Here is a 25,526-nt window from a genome sequence, read left to right as displayed (position 1 = left end):
AAACACACTGGACTATGCTCCATGATCATGTAACTGTATAGACTAACTTGGTGGGTGGCAGGTTTTTTTAGTAGGTTAAGTATTTATATTCAGAGGACATTTTTTTCAACATCCAAATCTACTGTAGTCTACTCATATAAAAGGATCCTTTGTATGAACCTTTGACTTCCTTTACGTTTATTTTTAGGTATCTATCTTTCTGTTGCTTTAGGTAATGGAATTTCTTTCTTTCATTATTTAAGTTTAAAGTTTCTCTCTGTGGTGGTTCACTTTATGTGTCAACTTGGTAAGACTACAGCATCCAGTTGTTTGGCACAACACAGGTCAAGATGCTGCCAACCCTTACACTCTATAAATTTTAAGCAGATTATCTTTATCAAAGTAGCCGAGCCTCATCTATTCAGTTGGAGGGTTTAGGTTTCCTGAAGCAGCAGCAATTCTGTCTAAAGACTCCAGTGTGGAAATCCTGCCTGCGTTTTCAGCCCAGCAGTTTTCTCTTAGAGGTTTCAGATCCCAGAATACAAAATCAACTCTTACTGTCTGTCTGTCTACTCCCCAGATCTCAGCTTTGGCAATCTTGAGCCAATTTCTTAAAAATCTCTCTTTAACACCCCTATCCTTTCTGGTGTTTCTCTGATGAACCCTAATGCCTCCCCCAAGAACAGTGAAAACAAATGAATTTCTTTCCCTGACACACTGCATGGTGGGTGAAAAAACTTAGGGCTCTGAAGACAGACCAGAGTTTACTATGACAAGTGACTTCATTTTGGAAACTGACTGCTTATCTGTAGAAATTGGATCAAATTACTTATGTGACTACAACGTTGGGTAAAAACACTGCATGGACCATATCTGCCAGGATTCTTCGCTCAAAGAGGTACACTGTAATATACTTTGCTAGAGGGAGATATACTGTTCAGTTGCCTACTGAGTGGTGAATCTTATTATTTCATTAACTAACACTTGGATATTATTAAATGTGGTATATTTTATTCAACACAATTTTTCACCAGTACCAGCTTTGTGTAGAGGTACTCAAATGGTTTTTGTTGTTGCTTGAGATAGGGTTTCAATATGTAGTGTGCCTAGTTTTGAAGTCACTATGGTGTCTGAGCTGGCCTTGACTCTCAACTCTTCATCCTGCTGCCCCAGTTTTTCAAGAACTGCAATTATATGTGTGTGCCACCATGTCCAACATATGTAGAGTACATATCGCTTGAGGTTAGCTCTTGGGACGTATCTATGTAAGGTGTGGGGCAAGTTTGTTTCTATAAGTCTACCTCTAAGTCTGTTGTATGATAAGGATTTCCTGAAGAGTAAATGGGCAAAAGTACTCAGCAGAGTCCCAAATGAGATGCTTAACACATCTACTACATGTTAAGGGAATAACTGGGATTTCAAAGACAGTGAGACCAGGTCTTGCACTACAAGAGCTCAGTTAATGCTTCACCATCCAGGGAAGACAAATTCCACGACACAGGAGGTGGTATCACATAACAATGAAGGCCAGGCAAGTGAAAATACATAGGGGGCACGCTGTTTAAATAGTAAGAGAATACACCTTTGTTCGTTTATCTGATCATGTGTATTCGGTACTCGATTTATATCATCATTAAGCTCAGGCTCAGCACTGTACTTCCAAAGACCTGCCACTTTGTCAATGATCTTCTCAAATAACTGGGAGACTAGATGCCCTGAGAAATGATCCAAATCCTTTTTGCCAACAGGGGAGAGCTTGTTCAGGCTGAAGAATCTGATGCCGAAAGCATCAGGACAGTCAGTTCCTGCTGAAAAGCTTTGGCAGTTTATCCTCATTTTACCAAGACAGGTGAAGAGCTTTTCCTATATCCTAAACAGCAAACGCTAAAACAAAGAAGGGACGCGTTTGGCTAGAGGAACTTCGGTCTCCCTGTCCCTTTGTCTTCTCGATATCGTCATTTCTCATCGTTTTTTTCCCTTGGTGGCAGAATTTCACTTCTTTCTCAGCCTCATCATTCAAAGACCCCCATCCCTCTGGAGTTTCTGGTCCTTCTCTCTCTGCCCTGCAGGCCCCGATGGCCTGGGGCCTCACCTGCCAAGGCCAGCCTCGGGGGAGCCTTGCCTGGCTGGGGCACGGGCGGTGACGTAGCGGGAGGACCGTGCCCGCGAGGCCTGCTGACGTCACCGCCGCAGCGGTCTCCCGGGAAGCGCTAGGACGGGAATTCCAGGAGGGGAAGCTTCGCCGGGAAGCCGGGGCGGGCCGGGCCGAGCGCGATGAGGGCGCCCGGTGCTTCGGGCTTTGGGGGAGCCGGGCGGGCGACACAGCGCCCGTGGCGTAGGCCGAACGAACTCCGGGGTCCGTGCGCCCGAGGATGCCCCGCGCCACCCTCCTGCGCACGCGCCGCGGGTTGCTGCGGGGAGGGAGCTGCGGGGAGGCGGGAGGGGCCGGGGCGGCGCGGGGCGCGGCGCCGAGTGGCGAGGACGCAGGCGGCTTAGTCCCGGCCAGCAGCGGGCTCCGGGGCGCTGCGGCGGCGGCGGCGGCGGCGGCGGCGCGGGGCGCGGGGCCTGCGGCGCGGCGTCGTGACGTCACGGTGGCGGCGGCGGCCGTGGTTGGCGCAGGGTCCGCTGCTGCAAAGTGTGAATTACGCCGGGCTCGCGCCGCCGGCGGCGGAGTGGAGTGAGGCTCGGGGGAGGGGAGGGGCAGGGCTCCGGCGGCCGAGCTGCTCGCTGCTCCGCGCCCGTGCACCGGGCCCCCCTCCCCGGACCGCTCTCGCGCCGCGGAGCCCCGGAACGCCGGCCGCCGGTCCTGCTCGGTGCCCCGGCCCCCGGTCGCCCGCTGCTGCAGCCCCTTCCCGCCGCCGGCCGCGCGGAGGGCTGGGAGGCGTCCGCGGCCGTCTGCGCCGCCCGCCCGCCCCGCGCGCGCCTCGGTCCCGGGTCCCCGCGGCGCGGCCCCCTCGCAGCGCAGGGGCGGGCGGCCGCGGAGTGGCGGGCGCCGCGCGGAGGCACGGCGGGCGTGTTCAATGGAAGTATGCTACCAGCTGCCGGTGCTGCCCCTGGACAGGCCGGTCCCGCAGCACGTCCTCAGCCGCCGAGGAGCCATCAGCTTCAGCTCCAGCTCCGCGCTCTTCGGCTGCCCGCATCCCCGGCAGCTCTCGCAGGTAACCGCCGCCCCGGGGCCCGCACCCCGCGCGCGGCTCGGCGCTTTTGTCTTCTCTTGGAGGGGGCCCGGGCCATTGTTCGGGCACGGTAGGCTGCTCTGCCCACCTCTCGGTGGACAGCCTTTCGCCCTGGGCTGGGCTCCGTGTCCCCGGCCTCTGCGACCCCCCGCCCGGTGCTAGCCCGTCGTCACTCCCGCGGCTAGCCCCAGCAGTGACTTTGTCCTCCGCTCCTTTCTCCGCATCTCCTTGCAGTTGGGCCCCTTGTCCCCGAGCGGTGACCCGGAGTACACCTGTTCGCCCCCGCCCCCTAGCCCTCCCCCCACACCTGCGCGGGTTCGCGTGCCTTGCCGTGCTGCGCTGGTCCCGAGGTTCTCAGAACAATGGGCCTAGATGTCCCATTGTGGTCCTCACCCGAACTGCTTCCTTTTAGCGGATGGGCCTTAGGTGCCGGGAACTCGTGTGCAAAGTTGATGGTTTCGAATCAGTTTTCTCATTTGATGAAGGAGTTTTTAGGAGAGGAACCACACCGAGGAGCATTCACAAGGACTTTGTTTCCGATGGCCCAACACCAGTTGCTCCTGAACATTATTATTTTTTTTTTCTATGAAGTCCTTGGCTCAACTCCGTAGTTGGGTTAATTTTGGTTGCCAGATTTAGAATAATGAGACAGAAGAATTTTACTTTGTTTACATATGAACCGGGTGCCCTCACTGCCTTCCGCCAGAAGTTCTGTGTTTATGAGGTTTACTTTGGGGTGGGTACTGGGGGAGTGTACTTAGAGTCTCGCACTTGCTAGGCTAGCATTCCAACCAGTGAGCCCCAGCCGTATATTTGTTTGTTTGTTGTTTATTTATTTATTGCAGAGCCTTTCTCTACAGCCCTGCCTTTAACTCATGATCTTCCTGCTTCAGACTTCCAAGTAGCAGGCCTGAGCCATCACGCTGGGTCCCATGATCCTTTTGTAAAATAAAATATTCTAATTTTCCCTGTTACTTAGTATTACCTTTTATGGTAGCCTATTTTCTCCCCTCAATTATATTGTAAGTATCATGAGCAAGGCATTTTTTAATTTTATTTATTTATTTTTAATTTTTCAAGATAGGATTTCTCTGTGTAGACCAGGCTGCCCTTGAACTCAGAGATCCTCCTGGCTCTGCCTCCTAAGTGCTGGGATTAAGGCGGGCACCACCACTGCCCAGAGAGCAAGTTTTTTTTTAAAGAACAGGTAACATGGACAGCATCTTTTAGAAACGTTGCTTTTGCTTATAGTAGATTTCCACTAGATTCTATTTGTTATTGCCTTTTGTCCCGTTTGTTTGTTTGTTTGTTTGGCCTGCAAGGTAGATAGAGTAAGAGGTTCCATTTGAGTTTCTTTTGAGGAATTCTTGTTTATTTAAAGTCAGACTCTTTCCTGATACAAGGTAGTATGCTAATGAATTCAGTGTAAAATACTAAGTGGGATTTCAGATAATACTTTTGTTACTTACTTTGAAGGGTAGTTTGTGAGCTATATTTTCATTATTGTTTAACATAATTTCCAGTGCAGAATTCAAGAGGTATTGAAGACTGGTGAGAAGGTTTTTAATAATAGTCTTTTTTGTTTGTTTGTTTGTTTTTGATTTTTCGAAACAGGGTTTCCCTGTGTAATAGTCAGTCCTGGCTGTCCTGGAAGCTAGGACTATTTGTAGACCAGAGTGACTTCAAACTCACAGAGACCTGCCTGCCTCTGCCTCCCAAGTGCTGGGGTAAAGGCGTGCGCCACCACTGCCCAGCTTAATTAAAGGTCTTCAATGGAAGTAACTTTTTTTTTTTTTTTTTTTTTTTTTTAATTTTTTTTGGTTTTTCGAGGCAGGGTTTCTCTGTGTAGCTTTGCGCCTTTCCTGGAACTCACTCGGTAGCCCAGGTTGGCCTCGAACTCACAAAGATCCGCCTGGCTCTGCCTCCCGAGTGCTGGGATTAAAGGCGTGCGCCACCACCGCCCGGCGGAAGTAACTTTTTTATTTCTAAATACTGTTGACTTCCTTAGATCACCAGGCATGACCAACAGCCACTTTCAGTTATGTATAAATAGTAAAGCAATCGCTTTATATAAAGTTATACAGTATGTGTTAAGTGTCCCTGCTCCCTGAGGAGGATATGGATGAGAGGAGGATTCCAAGGGACGGAAAATAAGGCTGATCCCAAGAGTTTTACCCAGCGTCGTAATTAACCCACAAAGACCAATTTAAGCTCCATTTTTTTTCTTTCACTCATTCCTAGACTAAGATTTAAATGGGTATCGGAATTTTAAAACCATGACTTTAAGCTCCATTTTTTTTCTTTCACTCATTCCTAGACTAAGATTTAAATGGGTATCGGAATTTTAAAACCATGACATTGACACATAAAGCAGATCCTGCAGAATGACACCTATTTTACCAGCTCTTAAAACTCGTAAACAGTTTCTAGGTCTTCAGAGAGTATGTTGGAATTCCTTAGGTTTGAGATAGAAATTTTTCATTAATGAATATTTTATTTCCTGAACAACATTGCTCAGTTGTTACAGGGTTTATAAACTTACCCAGAGGCTAAGATGGGTATATTATCCTTATCAAGGCTTTGTGTATCAGTTAATAATAAATTGTGTGTTGATACTGAGTACTTTGGGGGTAGATGGGGATATGTAATGGGAAAAGAAGAGGTAGATAATCTTGGAATCATATTCAGGGCTCTTTGAAACAGGCCTTTCTTTGATTGACTCACAGGCTTCCATTACCAGTGATTCTTTAGTTCCTAAGCTTAAGGTTACAGAACTGGGTAGAAGTTTAGGTGGTTTTGTGATTTTTATTTAAGAGACTTAATTTTTTTCTTCAGTTACTAAGTACAATTTTAATTACAATTTTTTATTTTAAAATAGGTTCAAAACTAGCTCTCATTTCAGTTCTTTATTTTCACCACAGTACAGGAGCCCAGTTCATGGTAGGTAAGTAATAAACATTTGAATGAATGAATAGATGAAATTACCTCAGACTGAGCTGAGCATCAATTGTGAATAGAAAACAGTCGGAGATCAATGTAGAATAAGGGATCATTATCCAAAATTTGGTTTCAAACGTGACTGTGACTCGAAAATGACCCAGACAACTAGCAGAAAAGGTTTTGAGCAGGTAGCCAGGGTACTTGCTGCGGAACGTGGGAGCCTGGCCGTCCACGTCCAGTCCTCAGAGCCTGCAGACAGGTGGAGGAGAGAACTGTCTCTGTATAGCTGTCCTCGGCCTCCACATTGTGCCTGCTCCCCACCTCCCCACCATAAAAATTTAAAACAAGACTCTGAGCAACCAAAATAGATTTGAACATCATCTCTCTCAAAGCCTGTGAGGTTGAGCAAACTTTTCAGAGGAGCAGAAAATTTGAAATGGACTTAGAAGCAGCTACAGGCCGATCACCCTGATAGAAGCACAGGTTCCCAGCCGACATACCCCAAGCGAGGGATGGAAAAAAATTTTCCCAAGCTAGCAAGATTTTAAAGGCATTGTTAGGGATATTTAGCTTATGGACTTGAGTGTTGCGGAACAAAGTGATTATTAGTCAAAAAATGCTGCACAAAGTCAGATTTTCCAAGTTAAAAGATTTATCCTGTGGGAAAAAAAAGATTTGTGTGCCAGTTAATGTTTTGTGCTCAAAAGTAAAGCTTCCTGGAGAATTCACCTCTGCAATACTGGTCTTTCTTAGGCAGAGGCATTGGCATCGTGTCTTAAACCAGGCATATGCTACTTTTTCAAACAACTAATATGAAGTTCTTGAATTATTTGAAAAGTGAGGATAATAAATGAGTCCTGTGTGTTGCCATTTTGGATGCCTGTTACATAGTCTTTCAGAACAAAGTTCATATTTGAAAAGAAATAAGGCATAGATTGTGCTGTATTCACCATTGGTGTTTTACATATTTATGGTTCATTAAGTGTGAGAGTTGAGTAGTGTGTTGGTGGGGTGCTGGGGCACTGCACTTGGGGGTGTTAGTCGGGGTTGGAGGCTGTGTGGGCTAGTTCTGTGTCAGCACGGCACAAGCCAGAGTTATCTGAGAACCTCAATTGAGAAGATGCTCCTACCAGACTGGCCTGTGGGCAGCCTATGGTGCTTATTTTTGATTGATGATGGATGAAGCAGGGCCCAGCTTACTGTGGTGGTGCCTCCCTGGGGCTGAGGGTTCTGAGTACTATAAGAAAGCAGGCTGAGCAAGCCATGAGAACAAGCCAGTAAGCAGCATTCCTCCATGGCCTCTCCACCTGTTCCTGCCTTCATGTTCTGGCCCAGCTTCCCTGGATGATGAACTACATACTTTGGTCATGGTGCTCTGCCATAGCAACAGAAAAGTAACAAAGATAGAGGCATAGGAACACAATTTATTTGGGTTAGAAATTGGAGGTTTAATTTTTTTTTTTATTTTTCTTACTATTTTTTAAATTTATTTTTGTTTTATTTGCATTGGTGCTTTTGCCTTCATGTATGTCTATGTGAGGGTGTCGGATCTCGGAGTAACAGACAGTTGTCAGCTGCCATGTGGGTGCTGGGAATTGAACCTGTGTCCTCTGGAAGAACAGTCAGTGCTCTTAACCGCTGAGCCATCTCTCCAGCCCCGGAGGTTTAATTTTTAATTTTTAAAATATAAGCACTTTTACTGAATGAAGTATTAGGATGCAGAATATGAATATAAGCTATTTTATATATAGCCTCATTGTGTCGTCCCAGCTAGGCTGGAACTCACAGTGTAGTTCAGGCTGGCCTCAAATCTTTACGCTTCCTACATTTGCTCCAATCTCATTTAGAATTCTTGTGGGTCGTGTCCGTCTCCCCCACCCCACCCCACCCCCGTACTCCGTTTTGGTTGTTTGAGACGAGGTCTCGGGTAGCCAGGCTAATCTTGAACTAATTATATAGCTGGAGATTTTTTAACTTCTCTTCCTCCTACTTTTAACTTCCAGAGTTCTGGAATCACATGTATGCAACACTATGTGAAAAAATCTTTTTTTAAGACACTATTTCATACAAAGAAAAACCCACACAGACTCTGGTAAACACAGAGCACTTATTAGACTCTTTGTATTAGATGCTAGAAGATGTAAAGGATTCATAATTAAAAAACTACTTTGAGATTTCTGTCTTAACAATTTGCTTTCTTTTTTGCCCTTTATGTACAGATTGAGAAAAAAAATCTGCGGGGTTATTAGCAGCATATTGGAGTTATCAAGTGTGATGAAACACCTAGGGTCCTGGAATAAGCCGTGGTAACCCAGTCTAGTCGTTGACCTTTAGGCCAAGGGCTGAAGATTCAGTAGGTGTTTCTAGACAAATTAGTAAACGTAGGGGAAGGGGAGAAAGGGTGTGTTGTGTAGACATCTGTGGAGATGAGTGCTGTTTGTGAAGTCTTCTGTGATTTTGTACATGTTCTCTGAACTCGCCAGTGTGATGTCACTAACTGTGGTGGACAGTTGAAATGTGGGTATGACTAAGGGCATGGCATGTTAGCTGAGTTAATGAAATAACTACGGAGTTAGTGGCTGAGCAGGCGCCAAAGCGAGTGTATGGATCCGTGCTTACTATGGTTAGCAGGATGTCAGGTTGATGGGTCAGCAGCACAGTCTTCAAATGTTGAGCATTTTCTGTCAAGCTTTTGTTTTTGTATGTAAAACTCCCTTTAATAGATGCCTTCATGCATGTTAGATAAAGTCTTTGGAATCTCTAGCTCATGTCAAAAGGTAAGAACATTGTTCTGGCTTTCTCTACAGGCTCTGTCCTTTCCTAGTACCAAGATAAATAATCATACTACTTTCGTCTCCACTCATATGTCACCAGACGTTATAAATATTTGCTCCTGTAGTAGATGGGCTGCATCTGGGTTTGTTTTGATTAGAGTAAGCAGGAGTTTGTGCTTTCTGAAGTGTTGTTTGAACTATTTGCATTTTTCTAGTGAAATTTCTTTTTCATATCTTTCAATCCTTTGTAACTACTCCAAATTCAGCATCAGTTTATAAGTGGGCATTATGCAAAATTGTTAACATTGGCTCTTCACAAAGCTGCCCATGAACGCTGGTCCAGGGGGGAGTAGGCACACAGTTTCTAAGGGACTTGTGCTGCTGCTGTCCTGGTTGACTCAAGCAAGGGTTCTGCTCATAGCCTTTCAGCAGAAAGTTTTGATTGCTGCTCCATGGCTCCACCTACTGGTAGAGATGGATCTTAATTTTCAGAAGATAATGGCTGTATGGTTGCTAACTTGGTAGCTTGAGTTTCAACAAAGCCTACCACTACTCAAATTTTGAATAGACTAAAATACTGCTTTGGACCATTAAAAGTATTTGGCAGCTGGGCGGTGGTAGCACAGGCCTTTAATGTAAGTGGTAATGTAAGATGGCAAGTGGACTATAGTCAGAATTTTAGGTTCATGGATTATGAATTGTGATAGCCTGTGACTATGCGTAAAGAAAATGAATTTGACACAATTTGGTCACTGTTTGAGGTGATAACCTTCACTTAGGGCTTTCCAGAGCACATTGGAAGTATTTTCAGTCCAGAGGCCATGTTCTAAGGAAGATATAACTAAATCATGTGGTCCAGGGTAGTGAGAGATTGGAAACCATTTTGTTTGATGGGTGACTAAGGAAATTAGAGACATTTCATCTGGAGGGAAAAGAACACACATTTCATCCAGGAGGATTTGAATTGGAGGTGGGCGGCGCTGTGCATGTGTGGAGGACTGCTGTCTTCCTGCATCTGCAGCTCTGGTTGAGATGGAGGTGGGCGGCGCTGTGCATGTGTGGAGTACTGCTGTCTTCCTGCATCTGCAGCTCTGGTTGAGATGGAGGTGGGTGATGCTGTGCATGTGGAGTACTGCTGTCTTCCTGCATCTGCAGCTCTGGTTGAGATGGAGGTGGGCGGTGCTGTGCATGTGTGGAGTACTGCTGTCTTCCTGCATCTGCAGCTCTGGCTGGGGAATGAGAGGAGGAAGGAGGAAGACAGATCTGGACTTGTCCTGTACCCCCACTTGTTGCATCCTGTTTGTGTTTTGTGTCAAGTGTCTCTAATGTAGAGAAGACATAAGCTTCAAGTTGTCACTTATCAAGGTGACACAACTGAGTTTTGGGAGTGGCTTAAACTCCAGGTCTTTGTGACTTTAGTCTGTGCATTCTCTTCTGCTTCATTTTACCACATGCGAATGCATGTGTGTTAGTAACGTTTCTGTTACTGTGAAGAGACACCATGACCAAGGTAACTTAAAGAAGAAAGCATGTCATCGGGGCCTTGGTGACAGTGTCAGTGAGTGAGTTTGTGATCATCACGGCAGGAAGTATGGAGCAGTGGCTGAGAACTTACACCCTGATCCACAGGCCTAGAGACTGGGCCCGGCCCGCCCCTGTGGCACACCTCCAAAAGGCCACGCCCCCAATCCTTCCTAAACTATTCACCAGCTGAGAGCCTTTGGGGGCCATCTTCATTCAAACCACACATGTATTACTGAGTATGGATGGAAAGAGGACCATAGCCGGGAACAGTGAGGACTGGAAGAGGGATGGTAACAGACACTTAATGAAGTATTAAAGTGTCTCATTAGTTACTTTGAACTCTAAAGTACCAGGGAGTCAGCTAAGCTTGGAGCCTGGCCTGTCGGAAGTGTCGCTCTGAGCTTGTAAAGGGGTTGTCCCTTTCTAACTTCATTACTCTGAAGCTGCCTTTTTTTTTTTTAGGTTTCAAATTTACAATTTTTGTTTTATAAATTGAAAGTTATATTTATGGGATAGTACCAGAGTTGTAATCTATTGTGTGTTTCTTCAGAGTGATAAGTGAATTAAATAAATGCTTAGAGAATTAATGCTTTTAGTTGAGATTTTACTTTTAGGACTCTATTCTGGTTACTAGAATTAGAAATGTTGATAAAGATTAATTGTCAAGGATATTTATCCCATTATTTGCCATTGTGAAAAATTAGGAACAACAAATAATTTCTAAACGGCTAATATAGTTTTCTTGTTATGGAATATGGTAATTAAATCATTCTGTGTTATGCAGCTACTTAAATGCTTTGAAGAGCTTAAAATATAATAGCTTAGATCACATACAGTGAAATACATTTAGTGTTTTTCTTATTTTATAATTATAGCTACTAAAGTGAATTAAATAATATTTAATTGCATAAAAAATGCTTAAAACGTAATTAAGTGAAGAAAATTTGGAATATCCTAGAATTTCCCAATTTAACTACAAAAAAATCTCAACATATATAGGTATGCACACACAAACACGTTTGCAAAAAGAAAAAGCTAGCTGTATCTCCAAATGTTAACACTGTCTCAGGATGATGAAATTGAAGTAATTTCTGTTTTTTATTTAGAAGGTTTACATAATCAGTTTACATTACTAGTTTGCCAACAGAATTCTTTCTTTCAGATCAGTATTTAGGAGTGAAAAAGTGAAGGCAGCTGTATTTGGGGTGAGGTTGCTGGCAGATAGAGTGGGCTGCCTCCTGAGATTCTAACTCCTCTCTGTGATGATGGAGCTATCTCAAGTTCCCAGGGGAGCTGACTCTGCTTCCTTCCAGGTTAGGCATTTCACAGTGCTCTGGGTTACTCGGGTTCCATGGCTCTGCCTGTGTAGCTCTGGTCATTCTGAAGCAGTTTCATCCTGTGGGGGAGAGGCTGGGAAATAACGTGGAATTGTTGCTGGGAGGAACTGTCTGATCACAGCTGGTGAGGTGGACTTTAAAACGGCACTGGTGGAGAGCGAAGGACTGGGCAGTCCGGTTGTGGGGTCAGATAGCCCTCCTTTTGAAGTTGGGGAGAGCCTGCAGATCATGAGGCGAGTAACACACATCCTGGTGGGAAGAAGAAGACAGGCCAGCTTTTCCTCCCTTCCTCCCTGCCTTCTTGCTTACTCACGGTATTTTTTAGTTCTAGTGATGGGAACCAGGGCCTCTCAAAGGCCAACAAGAGCCCTGCCGCTGAGCACCGTCTCTTAGGCAGGAGGAGGTCAGGCTTCAGGCCAGTGTAGGCCGCAGTGAGGAGGCAAGCCACGCATGCTCATGGCAGGCTGAGACCCTTCCTGCCCCGACTCCTCCAGGGAGTGTCCTCTGGGCTTCAGTATTTGGAAGTGATAAAATGTTTGGTTTGTTACTTAACTCACAACTTAGACCGTTCTTGTTAAATTTTAAATGTGTAACAGTTCAACATCCTCCACCCATTAAAACGCATGAGCAGCTCAGGACTTTGTCAGTTTTATATTTCCTTTTCTCTCTGATCTCTCATTTTCTCTACACGTGATTATCCCAGTGTATGCTTCTAGACTTGAGAACATTTTTTGTTAGTCATTCGAACATCCTTTTCAGCAAATGAAGGAGTCAGCTTTCTCAGGAACTCAGTACGTGGGATAAGAAGGGCTTGCGTCTCATCAGTCACCTGGTTCTAGATTCCAGGGCAATCCTAATGTAAAATTCTAATGTAAAATACGGAATCGGCCTGACGTGGTGACACACGCCTGTGATCCCAGCATTCCCACGGCGTTTCATCAGTCACCTGGTTCTAGATTCCAGCGAAATCCTAATGTAAAATCCTAGTGTAAAACACGGAATCGGCCTGACGTGGTGACACGACACACGCCTGTGATCCCTGCATTCCCGCGTCCACGGTCAGTCTCAGCTGCACAGTGAGTTAGTGGCTAGCCTGGGTTGAGACTGCAAACAAATACAGCCAGGGCTCTGCCAACTCATCGTCAGATTTATTAACGTCTGAGTTACTTCTGCACTCATGGCTAATAGTAGAAAATTTAAAAACTGTGAATCACAAAATTTTTAATAAGTATTAAAGTCAAATTTTGCCAGACATGCATTTTCAGTGGTACAGATGGTTTTGATTTCAGTGTTATTTTATCTATCCATTTATATTAATCACCAGAAAATAAGGAGTCTTGTATTGATTCTGTTCTTTTTTTACCTTAATACTGGAAGTTTGTTAGTTTTTCACTATTATAATAAAATACCAGAGACAAATAACTTACAAAGAGACAAGGCTTATTTTGTTTCACACTTGATACATTTCAATTCATGGTCAGTTCTGCTGCCTTGGAGCCTGCCAGGAGGCAGCATGTCATGTTGAGGGCCCGTGTTATAATAAAACCTCCGCTCTTGGCCAGGAAGTTAGTAGGGAAAAGCTAGGGTCCCACCGTTCCCTTTACAGGGCACACTGCCACGGACCTGATGCCTCCTAACGTTGCCATGCTGGGAATCAGTACTTTACTACCTAGAACTTGGAAGACAGATCAGATCCAACTATGGCAATTTTTTTTTTTTTTTGACAAGATTTCTTTGTGTAGTCCTGGAACTCAAACTCAGAGATACATCTGCACCTGCTTCTGACTCCCAAATGCTGGGGTTAAAGGTGTGTGCCACCATACCCTGCTCTGAAACCTAATTTTTGAATTTATTAGATTGGAGCTGGAGAAGTGGCTATGTGGTTAAGAGTACTTGCTGATCTTGCAGATAACCCAGTTTCAATTTCCAGCACCCATCCGGTGGCGGCAGCTTTCAGCTGTCTTAACTGCAGTTCCAGGGGACCTGCTGCCCTCTGTGGCCTCCACGGACACCGTCATGCCCATGGTGCACACGTGTAGGCTCTCAAACACATGCACACACCTGCGTCAGAATACTTCATGCACGTAAAATACAAGTAAATGCATCTTTTAAAAGAATTGGTGGATCATAAATATGCTGTGTTTTAGTAGTACTACTTACAGTTCTGAGTTACACACAACACAATGTCCCTTATCCAAACTGTTTTAATACTTTGCCAGCTAGCAATTAGATTTTCATGGAATTAGTGACTTAGAGAAAAGATTTGATAACCTTGTGTCTAGTCTTGACTTTTTCTGCCATGAATATTTTGAAATAATCTTCTGGTTCCCCAGATGTTGTTAGACAAACCCCAAGACAGTACAGTAAATTCCAAAATCAGTGAGCGTTAAGGTTTTCTCATTCTAGGTGCTGGAGGGATGAGATGGGTCAGTAGTTACGAACATTCACTGTGCAGTCATGAGGATTGGACTTTGGATCCAAGCACCCAAGTCTGGCCACTCACAAACACTTTTAACTCCAGCTCCGAGTGACCACAGACCTCTTCCGCCCTGTGGGTACCTCTACATGCATGTACATACACAGAGACACATGGTGGTGGTTTGAAAGAAAAGGATCTCCATAGGCCCATAGGGCACTATCAGGAGGTGTGGCCTTGTTGGAGGAAGTGTGTCACTGTGGGGGCGGGCTTTGAGGTCTCCTATGCTCAAGCTGTGCCCAGTGTGACTCACAGTCTCCTGCAGCCTGTGCATAAAGATGGAGAACTCTCAGCTCCTTCTCCAGCTCCTTCTGTCTGCTTGCCACCATGAAGCTAATGGACTAAACCTCTGAAACTTTAAACCAGCCCCACTTGAATGTTTTCCTTTATAAGATTATGGTCATGATGTCTCTTCACAGGAATAGAAACCCTTACTAAGACAGAAGTTGGTTCCAAGGACTGAGGTATTGCTGTGATTGGCCTTACCACGTTTTGTTTGGAGGAATATGGACCTTGGGACTGTGGATTAGGAAAGCAGTTGAATGCTTTAAGTCCTGCTTAATGGACCATCCTAGTAGGAACATGGAAGACAGTGGTGCTGAGGGTGATTTGAATGGTGGGAGCCTGGCTCAAGAAGTTCCAGAGGAGTGTTAGTGTGTTGCCTAGAGATTATTATTGTGATATTTTGGTGAAGAATGTGGCTACTTTTTGACCTTGTCCAAAGACCCTGCCTGAAGCTAAAGATTTGAATTAATTCCATTGGCAGAGGAAATCTCAAAACAGCCTAGTATAGACTCTGTCATGTGGTTATTAGTGCTCACTCTTACGTAGATTTATAATGAAAAGGAGCAAGCTGAGCAAGGAAAAATACAAAATGTGCAGAGTGAGGAAGGGGCAACGGGAAGTGGGATAGAGCTAAAGTCTGTGCTCAAGGAGACAAACAGATAAAGAAATGGCATAAAGGGAGTGGAGACCTTAGGGCAAGACCCCACCCAGCTAAGCTTCCAGTTTGTGAAAAAGAAAAGTGAAAAGGAACTAAAGAAAAGCTTAGGGCCAGATATGGTGGGGCACACCTTCAATCCAGCACTGCAGACTCAGAGGCTGGCAGATCTCTGAGTGTGAGGCCAGCCTGGGCTACAGAGCAAGTTCCAGGATAGACAAGCTTAGGCAGTGAAGAAAACCATCAAAAGCAGAAAGTTGATAAAGACATAATTGAACAAGGGAGCCATGTTCAGCCGCGCTAAGCGGCAGACGCGGCAGCTTTGGCCACATGGTTCTGGCTTTAGAGTCAAGGATAGGAGAAAGGGGTTATGGATTCTGCCTCTGAGACCAAGGAAAGCCACTGGGGCTAAGCATATGTCAGGGTGGCCCAGAGAGCCCATCGTGAAGCTGGAGCCTGGATTGCCTTGGAGACCCCAAAATATTGGAAATGCCAGAGGTGTGGTGTACGGTCGAGGAGAGCTGCTATCAGTGAGGGAACAGCTCAGGAGAGAGAAGTGTGCTGCAGTCAACAGAGCTGAGAGGAGCTGGAGGTCTGAAGAGCGCTTTGACATCAGACGTGGGGGTGCAGAGTTTAGAGTTTGCCCAGCTGGTTTTCAGTCTTGCTTTGGTCCAGGATTTCCTCACTGTGCTCCCTTTTGGAATGATAATGTATATCATGTGCTGTTGTATGTGGGAAGTATGTGATCTGCTTTTTCATTTTGATCTTTATAGGGGATTACAGTTAAGAAATTGTCCTGAGTCTTAGAAGAAACTTTGAACTTTGGACTTTTAAACGAGTTTGAGGCTGTTAAAGACCATAGGGACTTTTGAGTTGGACTAAATGCATCTTGCATTATGCTATGGCTGTAAGCCTCTGGGAGCCAGGGAGTGGACATGGCGGTTTGAAAGAAAATGGTCTCCACAGACCCATAGGGAGTGGCACTATTAGGAGGTGTGGCCTCACTGGAGCAAGTGTGTGGGGGCAGGCTTTGAAGTCTCACATGCTCTAGCTGTGCCTAGTGTGGCTCCCAGTACCCTTCTGTTGCTGTGGATCAAGATGGAGAACTAAGGTGGAGAACTCTCAACTCCTTTTCCAACACCATGTCTGCCTGCATGCTTCTCGGCATGACAGTGATGGACTAGACCTCCGAAACTAAGCCAGCCCCAGTTAATGTTTTCCTTTATAAGAGTCGCCTGCCGTGGTCATACTCTTTACAGCAATAGAAACCCTAAGATACACACACACACACACACACACACACACACATACACACACACACACAACCTTGTTAAAATACCTCTAAGAAGCGACTGAGAAGAGGAAGGAGTGAAAGGGACAGGAAATGCAAACAAAGGAACAGCACCCTGCCATGTCAGCAGAATGGTTCTAGAAAATTGTGTAGATAAGGGCTGGCAAGATGGCCTGGTGGGTAAGGGTGCTTACCACCAAGACGGACAGCGGAGTGGGGTCCCAGAATCCACATGGGGGAGAGAGCAAGCAGACTCCTGTAGGCCTGCAGGTCCTTTACTCCTCACACGTGTAAATAGGCACATGCACAAACACACGTGTAAACACACACACGCTCAAACACACTAAATAATGCGTGTTAAAAAAGGAAACGAAGTTTGCAGGTGGAAATTGAGGTTCTAAGCAGTTCCTGAAGACTTCAGGAGTATGCCCAACTTAGGAGCTGCGGCTTGCTGTGTTCTGTCTGTCACACCTTCTTACTTTATTCTCTATAACTATGGAGGCATGTGTGTTTTGCATCTACCGTGTTTCTCCCCTTTCTGAGGTGTGGGAGAAGGGTCATCGCATAGCCTGGACTGGCTTTGAATTTGGAATCTTCCTGCCTCCATCTCCCGGATACTGGGATTACAGTTGTGTGCCACTGCATCCCACCTTTTCTGTGATTTTGTTCCTCAACTGTCTTCAAGACTAGGTCTGTGGGAATGGAATCCAAATTCAAATGCTTGAAAGGGACAGTTTAAATAATTCCATTCCCAACATTTTCAAGGTTTAAGTGCTGAGGCTGAAAGATGCAGAGTGTGTAAGGTCGCACAGGCGGAAAGTGGAAAAGGTAGGTGTGTAAACGTAGTTCAGTCTGCATTTACCGTGTGGCTTGCTTTTCTCCCTGGTCATAGGCTGTGAAACAATCACTCTATAGGATTTCTTTAAGTGGAAGTATTTGTTTATTGAGTAACAGGTCTTTAATACATTGAAGCACCTGTTCAGAGACCAATTCTAAAAATAGCTCAGTTTTAATTGAAATATAATGAGAGACAAAGCGAAGCCATTGTTGAAAGTGTCATGGACCAGTTAGAAACACAGCATTTGACTGTTGAAGTGTGGTTTACGTGGGATGTAATGAAGACAACCTTTCTTGAAGAAAGACATCTCACTTGCATTTTAAAATGAATTTCTCAGTGAAGTTTTTTCACCCCAGGGAACAAGAGAAAATATTGCTGATGCACAATGCTTATTTTATAACACTGTGTGTTTACTGTGTATGAAGTAGAGAGTAGTGGAGGCTTTTGTTGCAGTTTTTAAATTTTTTTCAATCTTTGTGTCATTTCATTGTGAACATTTATTTTAAGAAAAACAAAATAAGGTAAAAAATCAATTTTAGCAAGAGCAATACCATCTGATTCTTAAGAAAATGAGAACACTTGTTAATAACTGTCAGAAGAGTTGAGCATTTCTAAGAAATACATTAAAAATGTGCAAAGCTTCTTACAGCAAAGGAAATACATCAAAAGATTGTGGAGGATGGACAGGGGAGTAATCTCATGTTGGTGAAGACTGATAAAACAGGTATTGGCAAGGATATGAGAACATGGTCATTCTCTGTAAAATTTATTTGTGTATGTGAGAGAGACACAGAGACAGAGAGACCCCCACAGAGAGAATAGGAATGGAACTGGGATTTAGAGGTGGTTGTGAGCCACCATGTGGTGTTGGGAATCGAACCTGGCTCCTCTGAAAAGCAGCCGTTGCTCCTAACTGCTGAGCCACCCATCTCCTCAGCCTTGCAAATGAGAACTTCAATGTGAATATAGTAACTTTTTTGAATTTTGGAATTTGTAAATGTAGCATTTGTGTTCAGATTTATGTCCATAGTTTTTTTTAACATTTATTTGTGTGTGTGTGTGTGTGTGTGTGTGTGTGTGTATGAGTGTTCAGGCGCATGTGTGTGTGTATAGCGCGCGCTCATGCTATAGTGTGTGTAGAAGTCAGAGGATGACTTGCAGGAGTCAGTCGGTTCTTTTCTTCTGCCGTGTGCGTCCTGGGGATCATGCTCCAGGCTCCTTTACCTACTGAGCCATCTTGTCATCCCTGTACAGAGTTTGAATGACACTTTGTAACATTAATAATGACTTACATTTCAATATTCATCAGTGGAGGAATGGTTCCATTCATAGTATTTTGTTTATCTTTCCAGTGCTGAGGCTCAAACCCAGGGCCTTAGGTGTTCCAGGCAGGCATTCTACCAGCTCGCTACATCCCTAACTCAGTTGATGATATTTTAATTAAACAATACAGTATTCAATAAAATACTAGTTAGATTTACCATGGAAAAATTATACAGCTGTTTGAATGAAGGAATAAGTTAGTGTTTATGTTGCCTGTTTGCCTTTCCTCCCTCTTCCCTTCCCGGGAGTGAGGATATTTGTGAGATATCTCACCGTACAGCCCAGACTTGCTTCCGCCTTCCAAGTGCTGGGGTGGCGGTCGTATGCCTGGGCTGTTAAAGTAGCATCTATGTTTGTAGGTAAAATCATGGATGATGCCACACGTGTCAGGTGTGAATATGTTAAATCTGTAAAGTTGTTCAGTGTAATATTAATGTAGCTGGCTTTGGATAATGAAATTGTGGTCATTTTCACTGTCTTTGGTGATTTTCGTTATATAATGAGAAGATTTGTGTGTGTATGTGATCTAAAATCAACAAAGATATTTTTTTTGAAACTTTTGATTTGCATTTATTTGTTCCGTTTGAACATTGTTCAAGTAGAATTTTAAAATTATGAAAAGACCAGGCCCTAGATAATTTAATAAAATAGTGGTCTATTCATCACTGTATTCCTGAGCCTTGTTTTAACTATAAATATAGATGAATTTTATTCGAGGACAAATGTTCTTCAACCTCTTCACACTGAGAAGTTTTACCATAATTAGTTTTTCAATGATTTTTATTCTTAAAGAATTCCATACAATGTATTATGATCATATTCAACTCCCCCAACTCCTCCCAGGATCTCCCGACACCATATCCTTTGTGGGTTTTGTTTTAAGAGAAGACTCTCTCACTGAAGATTTCCTCATCCTCTGTAAAGTCTTTCTCGCCCTTTCTCCGTGATGTTCCCTAAGCATTCCGTGACGGGTTGTGTTGTAAATGTATTAATTGGGGTTGTCTGCCTCTGACCAGCTGTGGCTTTTTGTAATGATCTCTGTCTCCTGCAAAAAGACCTTCTTTGATGAGGAGTGAGAGCTTCCTTCCCTGTGGGTGTAAGAAGTTCTTAGACTACAGGTCAACCGTTTAGGGAAGCGGCCATAAGGGGTTCTCCTCTAGGTCATATGACCTACCCAGCCACTGAGAGCTGACCAACTTTACAGTGCCGGACATGAATTCCCCCTGTCCAGCAGGCCTTAGGTCCATTAGCTTCCGGTCACCCGCAGGATACGAGCGCCATGGTTGCAGCCTTTACAATATCTTGCCATGCTGGTTTATTGCTGATACTGCAGGATAGTGCCACTGACTGCTTTTCCCCCACTGGTTCCTTCAGTACGGCGAGCTAGTCCTTAAGGAGGAGTCTTCCAGGTCAGTCCAAAGTGGAGTGTCTTCAGGAAAAGGGCATTTTCTGGAAATTACGAAGGGCAGCAGCAGTGCCTACATTGTTTGAAGGTCTCTCGGACTTCCCTGAGCAACAACTCAGAAGGTTACCCTTGCCTGGCACTGGGGTGTTTGCTAGTCTCTGGTGGTTTGCGGGGAACATTGTAACCTTAATTGCAGTAACTTCAATTAAGCAACATATATGCATCGTTTGTGTGTGTGTTCATGTGTGAGGCGGGGTGAGGAGGGCGGGGAGGGAGATAGACGTTTAAGCAGGCAGGATTCCCTATGGCCTTTTCAGTCATCCTTGTGTGGACTCCTCTCCCCCTCTCCTTCCCTCTCCCTCAGTCTCCCCCACTCATTTCCCATTTCCCCCTTTTATGGCACCAGTATCCTGTTACTCTCCTCTCTGGTGTCCTGTGCTGGTGGTCCCTCAGTCCCTTTAACTTTCCTGACATCTGTGGTTCCTCCACATAATATAACGGTGTCTAAAGATTCTGAGTTAGCACCCACAAATAAAAGCTCTGTGCTACTTCACGCAGTAAATATTTTGTTCTGTTCTTTTACCTGCAAATTCAGCTGTAAGGAAAACTGCAGCCACAGTGAATAGTGTTTGAAGTGTTGTATAGAGAAAACACTACAGTCTTAATGGGAAACAAAGGAAAGCTATGACAGTGGGTAGTTTACAAAAAAAAAAAGTTTTAATTGTCTAGCTCAGAACTTGGAAGGGAAATTTTTGGTGTAAACTTAACTTACTGAACTGTTGGAGGATCTCTTTGTGTGGAATACAAAATCTAAGAAGTCTTGAAGAAAAGGTGTGGTTAGAAGAGAGTCCAGAGCTCCGTCCCCCAGCGTCACACACAGGTGACGGAACTGCAGGGCTGAGGCACAGGACAGCGCAGACTCTTTTCTCTTGAGCAGACTTGGTTTTGACTGTTGAGTCGTGAACATTTTTAGAGCAGGATGACCATGTTAAAGAGACAGTGAAACTGGATGGGAAATGGATGCAACTGGAAATCTCCGTGAGAAGCAAAATATGCAGACTCAGAAAGGCAAATACCTCATACTTTCTCTCATGCGGAAACTAAATTTAAAAGTGTGTGTGCATGCACGCGCATGCGCTTACATGTGTGCGGAAGGTCACAAAACTTAAAGTGGGAAATAGTAATGGATTGCATGTCAAGGGAGAGCAGAATAGGCTGGTGGAGCGGGAAGAGCGATGTGGAAAATCACGAGGGAGCAAAAGTACAACAAAGTATAATGACACATGTATGAAAATGACCTGAAGAAAACCAAGATCAAAATTCTGGCAGGAACCTCACAGTGTGACCTCTCTTAGACTAAATATCTTTAGATCCATAATTATATTATATGAGATCATTTGTCTTTGTGGATACATACAGACCAAGATGCATTTGGAGAAGAAAGCTAAGTGGATCTGGACGCTGAGAGCTGGTGAGAGGCAGCTGTATCCTGTCGAGACCAAAGCTTGCTGGGTTCAGAAGGGACTAGGAAGAGGAAGCCTCCCAAAGCAGCACGGCACTCTCAGAGCTTTGATTTTGGACCTCCATCCTTGAACTGGGGAGACTAAATTCTCTTGTTTCACCTCATCCGGTTTGTAGTAGTGTGTTACAGCAGCTATAGGAAATGGACACAGATGGCATGGATTGTTTCCTGTGTGTGTGTGTGTGTGTGTGTGTGTGTGTGTGTGTGTGTGTGTGTGTGTGTATGTGTGTATGTATGTCTGTGTGTGTGATGGGGATAGGGGTACCAGAGGGAAACCAGAGGATAACTTTGTGGTGTTTTCTACTTTTACATGGGTTCTGGGGTTGAGCTGAGATAACCAGATTTGCACATAAACACAAAATTGCGGCGCATTTTTATATGGGTTCATTTGGATAGTTCATGAAGTTAAGGGGTAGATAGCCTTTGGGTCTAGGAATGAGAAACCCTTTTACAAAGTGAGATCCATGTGCTTGAACTCCAAAGAAAGATTGGAATCAGCCTACAAGATCCCTCTGCTGGGCTGTGCACCTTCGATGCCGCTGATACTGTCCAGGTCAGGACACCTTTGTCCTCTCACTGGAAGTCTGTTTGCACGGGTGGCTGGAATGATTTTTTGTTTTGTTTGTTTGTTTTTGAGACAAAGTCTCACTATAAGTAGTACTGACTATTCTGGAATTCACTCTGTAGACCAGTCTGGTCTCGAACTCAGAGATCCACCTGCCTTTGCCTCTCAGGTGCTGGAATTAAAGATGTGTGTCACTATGACCAGCTAAGGTAGAACTGATTTTTAAAATGCAGGTCACATCACGTCAGCCAGCTGAAACTAGTGAGTTTTTGGTGTGTATAAAATCCAAGTTCTTTTTCATGGGTTGGGCCTGCATGACTGGCCCCAGGCGCCTTCTCCTCCTCATCTCTTCACAATGCTCTCCTCTGTCTGAATGGGCCAGTGCTAGGACTCAGGATTCTCCCATGGCTCTTTGCCACCCAGTCTCAGCCCAGTGTTTGCAGACCTTCCCTTGGCCCCCATCTATCTCAGCCCTTGTTTGGTTTGACATTGTGTGTCTCTGCCTGCTGTCTGTTCCTGTTTCCCCGCTACCTCTCTACCCCAGAACACATGGTTAGCACTTAGTGGACATGTCTCCCCATCCACTCAGTGTCTGCAGTGCGCAGCACTGACCAAGGTTCTGGACAGAGGAGTAAGAAAACTTGTAGTCTCATTCTTAGGTCAGACCATAGGCCACCATAAGCTTCCCTTAGGCTCCGTCTCCAGTTACTTCATAATTTCATATTATAGCGCCATCTTCAAGTTTGTCCTGTGTTTAACTTGTCTCCAGTTTTACTGGTACTCTCTTATTCTCTAATTTATATAGATCTCACATAAACATTTACTGGGGGCTGGAGTGATGGCTCAGTGGTTAAGAGCACTGACTGCTCTAACAGAGGACCTGGGTTTGATGCCCAGCACCCACTTTGCAGCTTACAACTGTCTGTGACTCCAGTTCCAGGGATCCAACACCTTCTGGACTCTGCAGGCACCAGTATGTAGGTAGTATGAAGACACACTGACAAAATACACTTACACATAAAATAAAAACCCAAAAATCCTAAAAAAAGAGAGAGAATGTAGTGAGATTAGAAGAGTCGGCTGCCCGTAGCAGCATAACTGTGAGTGGGGCCTCTAGGATTTGAACTGAGCTCTTTGCAGCTGAGAAGGATGGAAAGAGCTCAGGTCTTTATGCTGTGCTGGTGTGTGGGGCAGGGGAGGGGGACTGTGCGGCTGTGGTGGGGCCTGGCGGGGAGGCTGCTTCTCTGGATGAGTAGGAGGTGTAAACCTAGAGATAGGTTAGGAAGCTGCCCCTCTGAGATGTAAATAGCAAGTGCTTGTTACTTGTTTCTATAAGAAGAAATGGGTGATATTTAAATGGAGCTTTATAAAGTAACTCAGATTTTAGGGGGCGGGCTGGAGTTAATATGTGCTTGTTATAAAATACAAGGCTATAAAAAAATTTGAAAAAGACGAAGCGTCCCCCACGGTCCTACCGCCCAGAGATAGCCACTGTTCACACCCTAGCTGCTGAAATCACCCATCTGTTGTCACGAGCAGTGCGAGAGAGTCTTTATGCTTTGCCAGTATTTCTAGTTTCTTTTCCTAGATTTTTGTTGATAGTCAACTTGTAATATATGCTTTATATTAATTAATATGTGTCTTCTGTGACTTGTTTATTTATTACCTGATTTTGTTGGCATTTTAGCATAGCTATTAAATCAATTTTTGAATGAGAAGGGCCATTTTGTCATATTTGTAAATAAACTTCAACTTTTAAAATCTTAGTAAAAGGGCATTCTACTTATATAGGCAAACTTACCTACTAAGTCTTAACTCTCTTTAGTGACGTAATAACAAGAGTAATTTATCATTAATACAATTTCCAGTATTTTGAAATTTTCCGCATGTCAGCTTGGCTCTATCGTGAGTTTGATAATGAGCCCTTTCATTTGAGTAGCTGCAGCAAACACTGGGCATCCTTCCTCTGTATTTTCAATAATGATACAAAAGAAAGTGACATTGTTCTCTTTGAGAATGTGTACTTGTGGGGGAAATGTATTCTTGAGAACTAAAGGCTTGAGGACTATGTGTCCTGTCTCAGGGTTATCACAGGGCTCCCTGCCAGCAGACTCTGTAATTTTGTCATACTTTTACTTCTGCAGTTTTAGAGATTATGAATATAGGACCCATTTTAGCTACTGTTCTAAAAATTTCTCAATTTCTAAAAAGAATTTCTGTCTACAAACATTAAGAGGATTTCAGCAGTTTAGGGTGTAGAGGGGGACTTCTGTAAAAGCAGAACATAGACCTGATGTGAACAAGCGTTTCTCCACGCTCTTCTCTTCCTGTATATCATGGTGAAAATGTCCCAAATTCATTTCAGAGCAAAACTTTCCAGAAGGGCCTTGAGGTGTGGGGTTTGTTTTCTCAGTAGGCTTTAGCTCATTCCCATTTGTGATGTAGTTTTAATATACTCTTTAATTTCCTAGATTAATGTTAAGATACCTCAGAGTGTGATTCAAGTCAAACCATTGGTACTAGGAAACTAAAATTAAATCAACCAGGAGACCTCTGGGTCTCTCCTGGTTAAGTCTCCTTGGTTGATTTAACAGGTTGACTGTAGGCAACGCTTACCTTCAGGACCTCTGGGCCATAGCCCCAGACCACACATGTTCTTTTTTTTTTTTTTTTTTTTAGCATGAGTAAGGAATTAGAGAATACTAAACGAAAAGGAAATGGTTATACCTTTGCATGTTAGGAACTGATTTAGGCATAAAATAATTGATATTCAGTAGACATATAATGTGAGCCAAGTGTAATTTGAAGTTTTCTTATAGACAAATTTTAAGAAGTAAAATAAGAGAAACTTGCTCTTTTTTAACTTACTATGTCCAAAGCATTAATTTGATATGTAACCTTATTATAAAAGATATTGATGCATTTTATTTTATATTTTTTGGTTATTCTTTAAAATCCAATATGTATTTTCTGGGACACATTTTTTTTTTCCATTTTTCTTTATTAAGAAATTTTCTACTCACTCCACATGCTATCTACAGACCCTCCCCTCCTCCCTCCTCCCAGCCCTCTTTCCCATGCCACCCCACATCCCTACATCCCCCAAATCCAGGTCTCCCATGGGGAGTCAGCAGAGCCCAGCACGCTGAGCCTAGGCAGGTCCAAGCTCCTTCTCACTGCACCAAGGCTATGCAAGGTGTCACACCACAGGCACCGGATTCCCAGAAGCCTGGGACACATCTTGATTCTGGCGGTAGCCACAGAGACTAATGATTCTCATGGGATAACACAGATCTAGAAAGGACATTTTATGGCATTTGTTGTTTGTTTCTCTAGTTAGATACATTTGTAGTTGTGTTAAGGTGCAAGTTATCGCCACTTTAAGCTATTAGAAAGCTATTAGTTATTAGACAGTTTGGAATGAATTCAAGGCTGG

The 25,526-nt window shown here is 44.2% G+C and overlaps 1 protein-coding gene and 1 long non-coding RNA gene across 3 annotated transcripts in view; one reads left to right on the top strand and one right to left on the bottom strand.

The window, feature by feature from the left end:
* Positions 1–2,969: 2,969 nt before the first annotated feature.
* The window catches only part of Pde7a (phosphodiesterase 7A), an 84,654-nt gene continuing 62,097 nt past the window's right edge, over positions 2,970–25,526 (top strand). For both annotated transcript variants that reach the window (XR_005091695.1, XM_028864521.2), the window contains exon 1: positions 2,970–3,137. Coding sequence is in view for 1 of the 2 variants with exons in the window: in XM_028864521.2 (XP_028720354.1) it covers positions 3,000–3,137 (138 nt within the window). In the remaining variant the exon portion in view is untranslated. The remainder of the gene's footprint in view (positions 3,138–25,526) is intronic.
* LOC119088106 lies at positions 11,473–12,257 on the bottom strand. The gene is made up of 2 exons (XR_005091698.1): positions 12,044–12,257; positions 11,473–11,789 (listed from the first exon to the last, which is right to left on the bottom strand). It is a non-coding gene; the product is annotated as an uncharacterized LOC119088106 (long non-coding RNA).

The sequence above is a fragment of the Peromyscus leucopus genome, chromosome 5, assembly GCF_004664715.2.
Source record: "Peromyscus leucopus breed LL Stock chromosome 5, UCI_PerLeu_2.1, whole genome shotgun sequence".
NCBI lineage: Eukaryota > Metazoa > Chordata > Mammalia > Rodentia > Cricetidae > Peromyscus > Peromyscus leucopus.
Note: the sequence above shows the minus strand (reverse complement) of the source record. Positions and strands in the feature narration are given on the sequence as shown.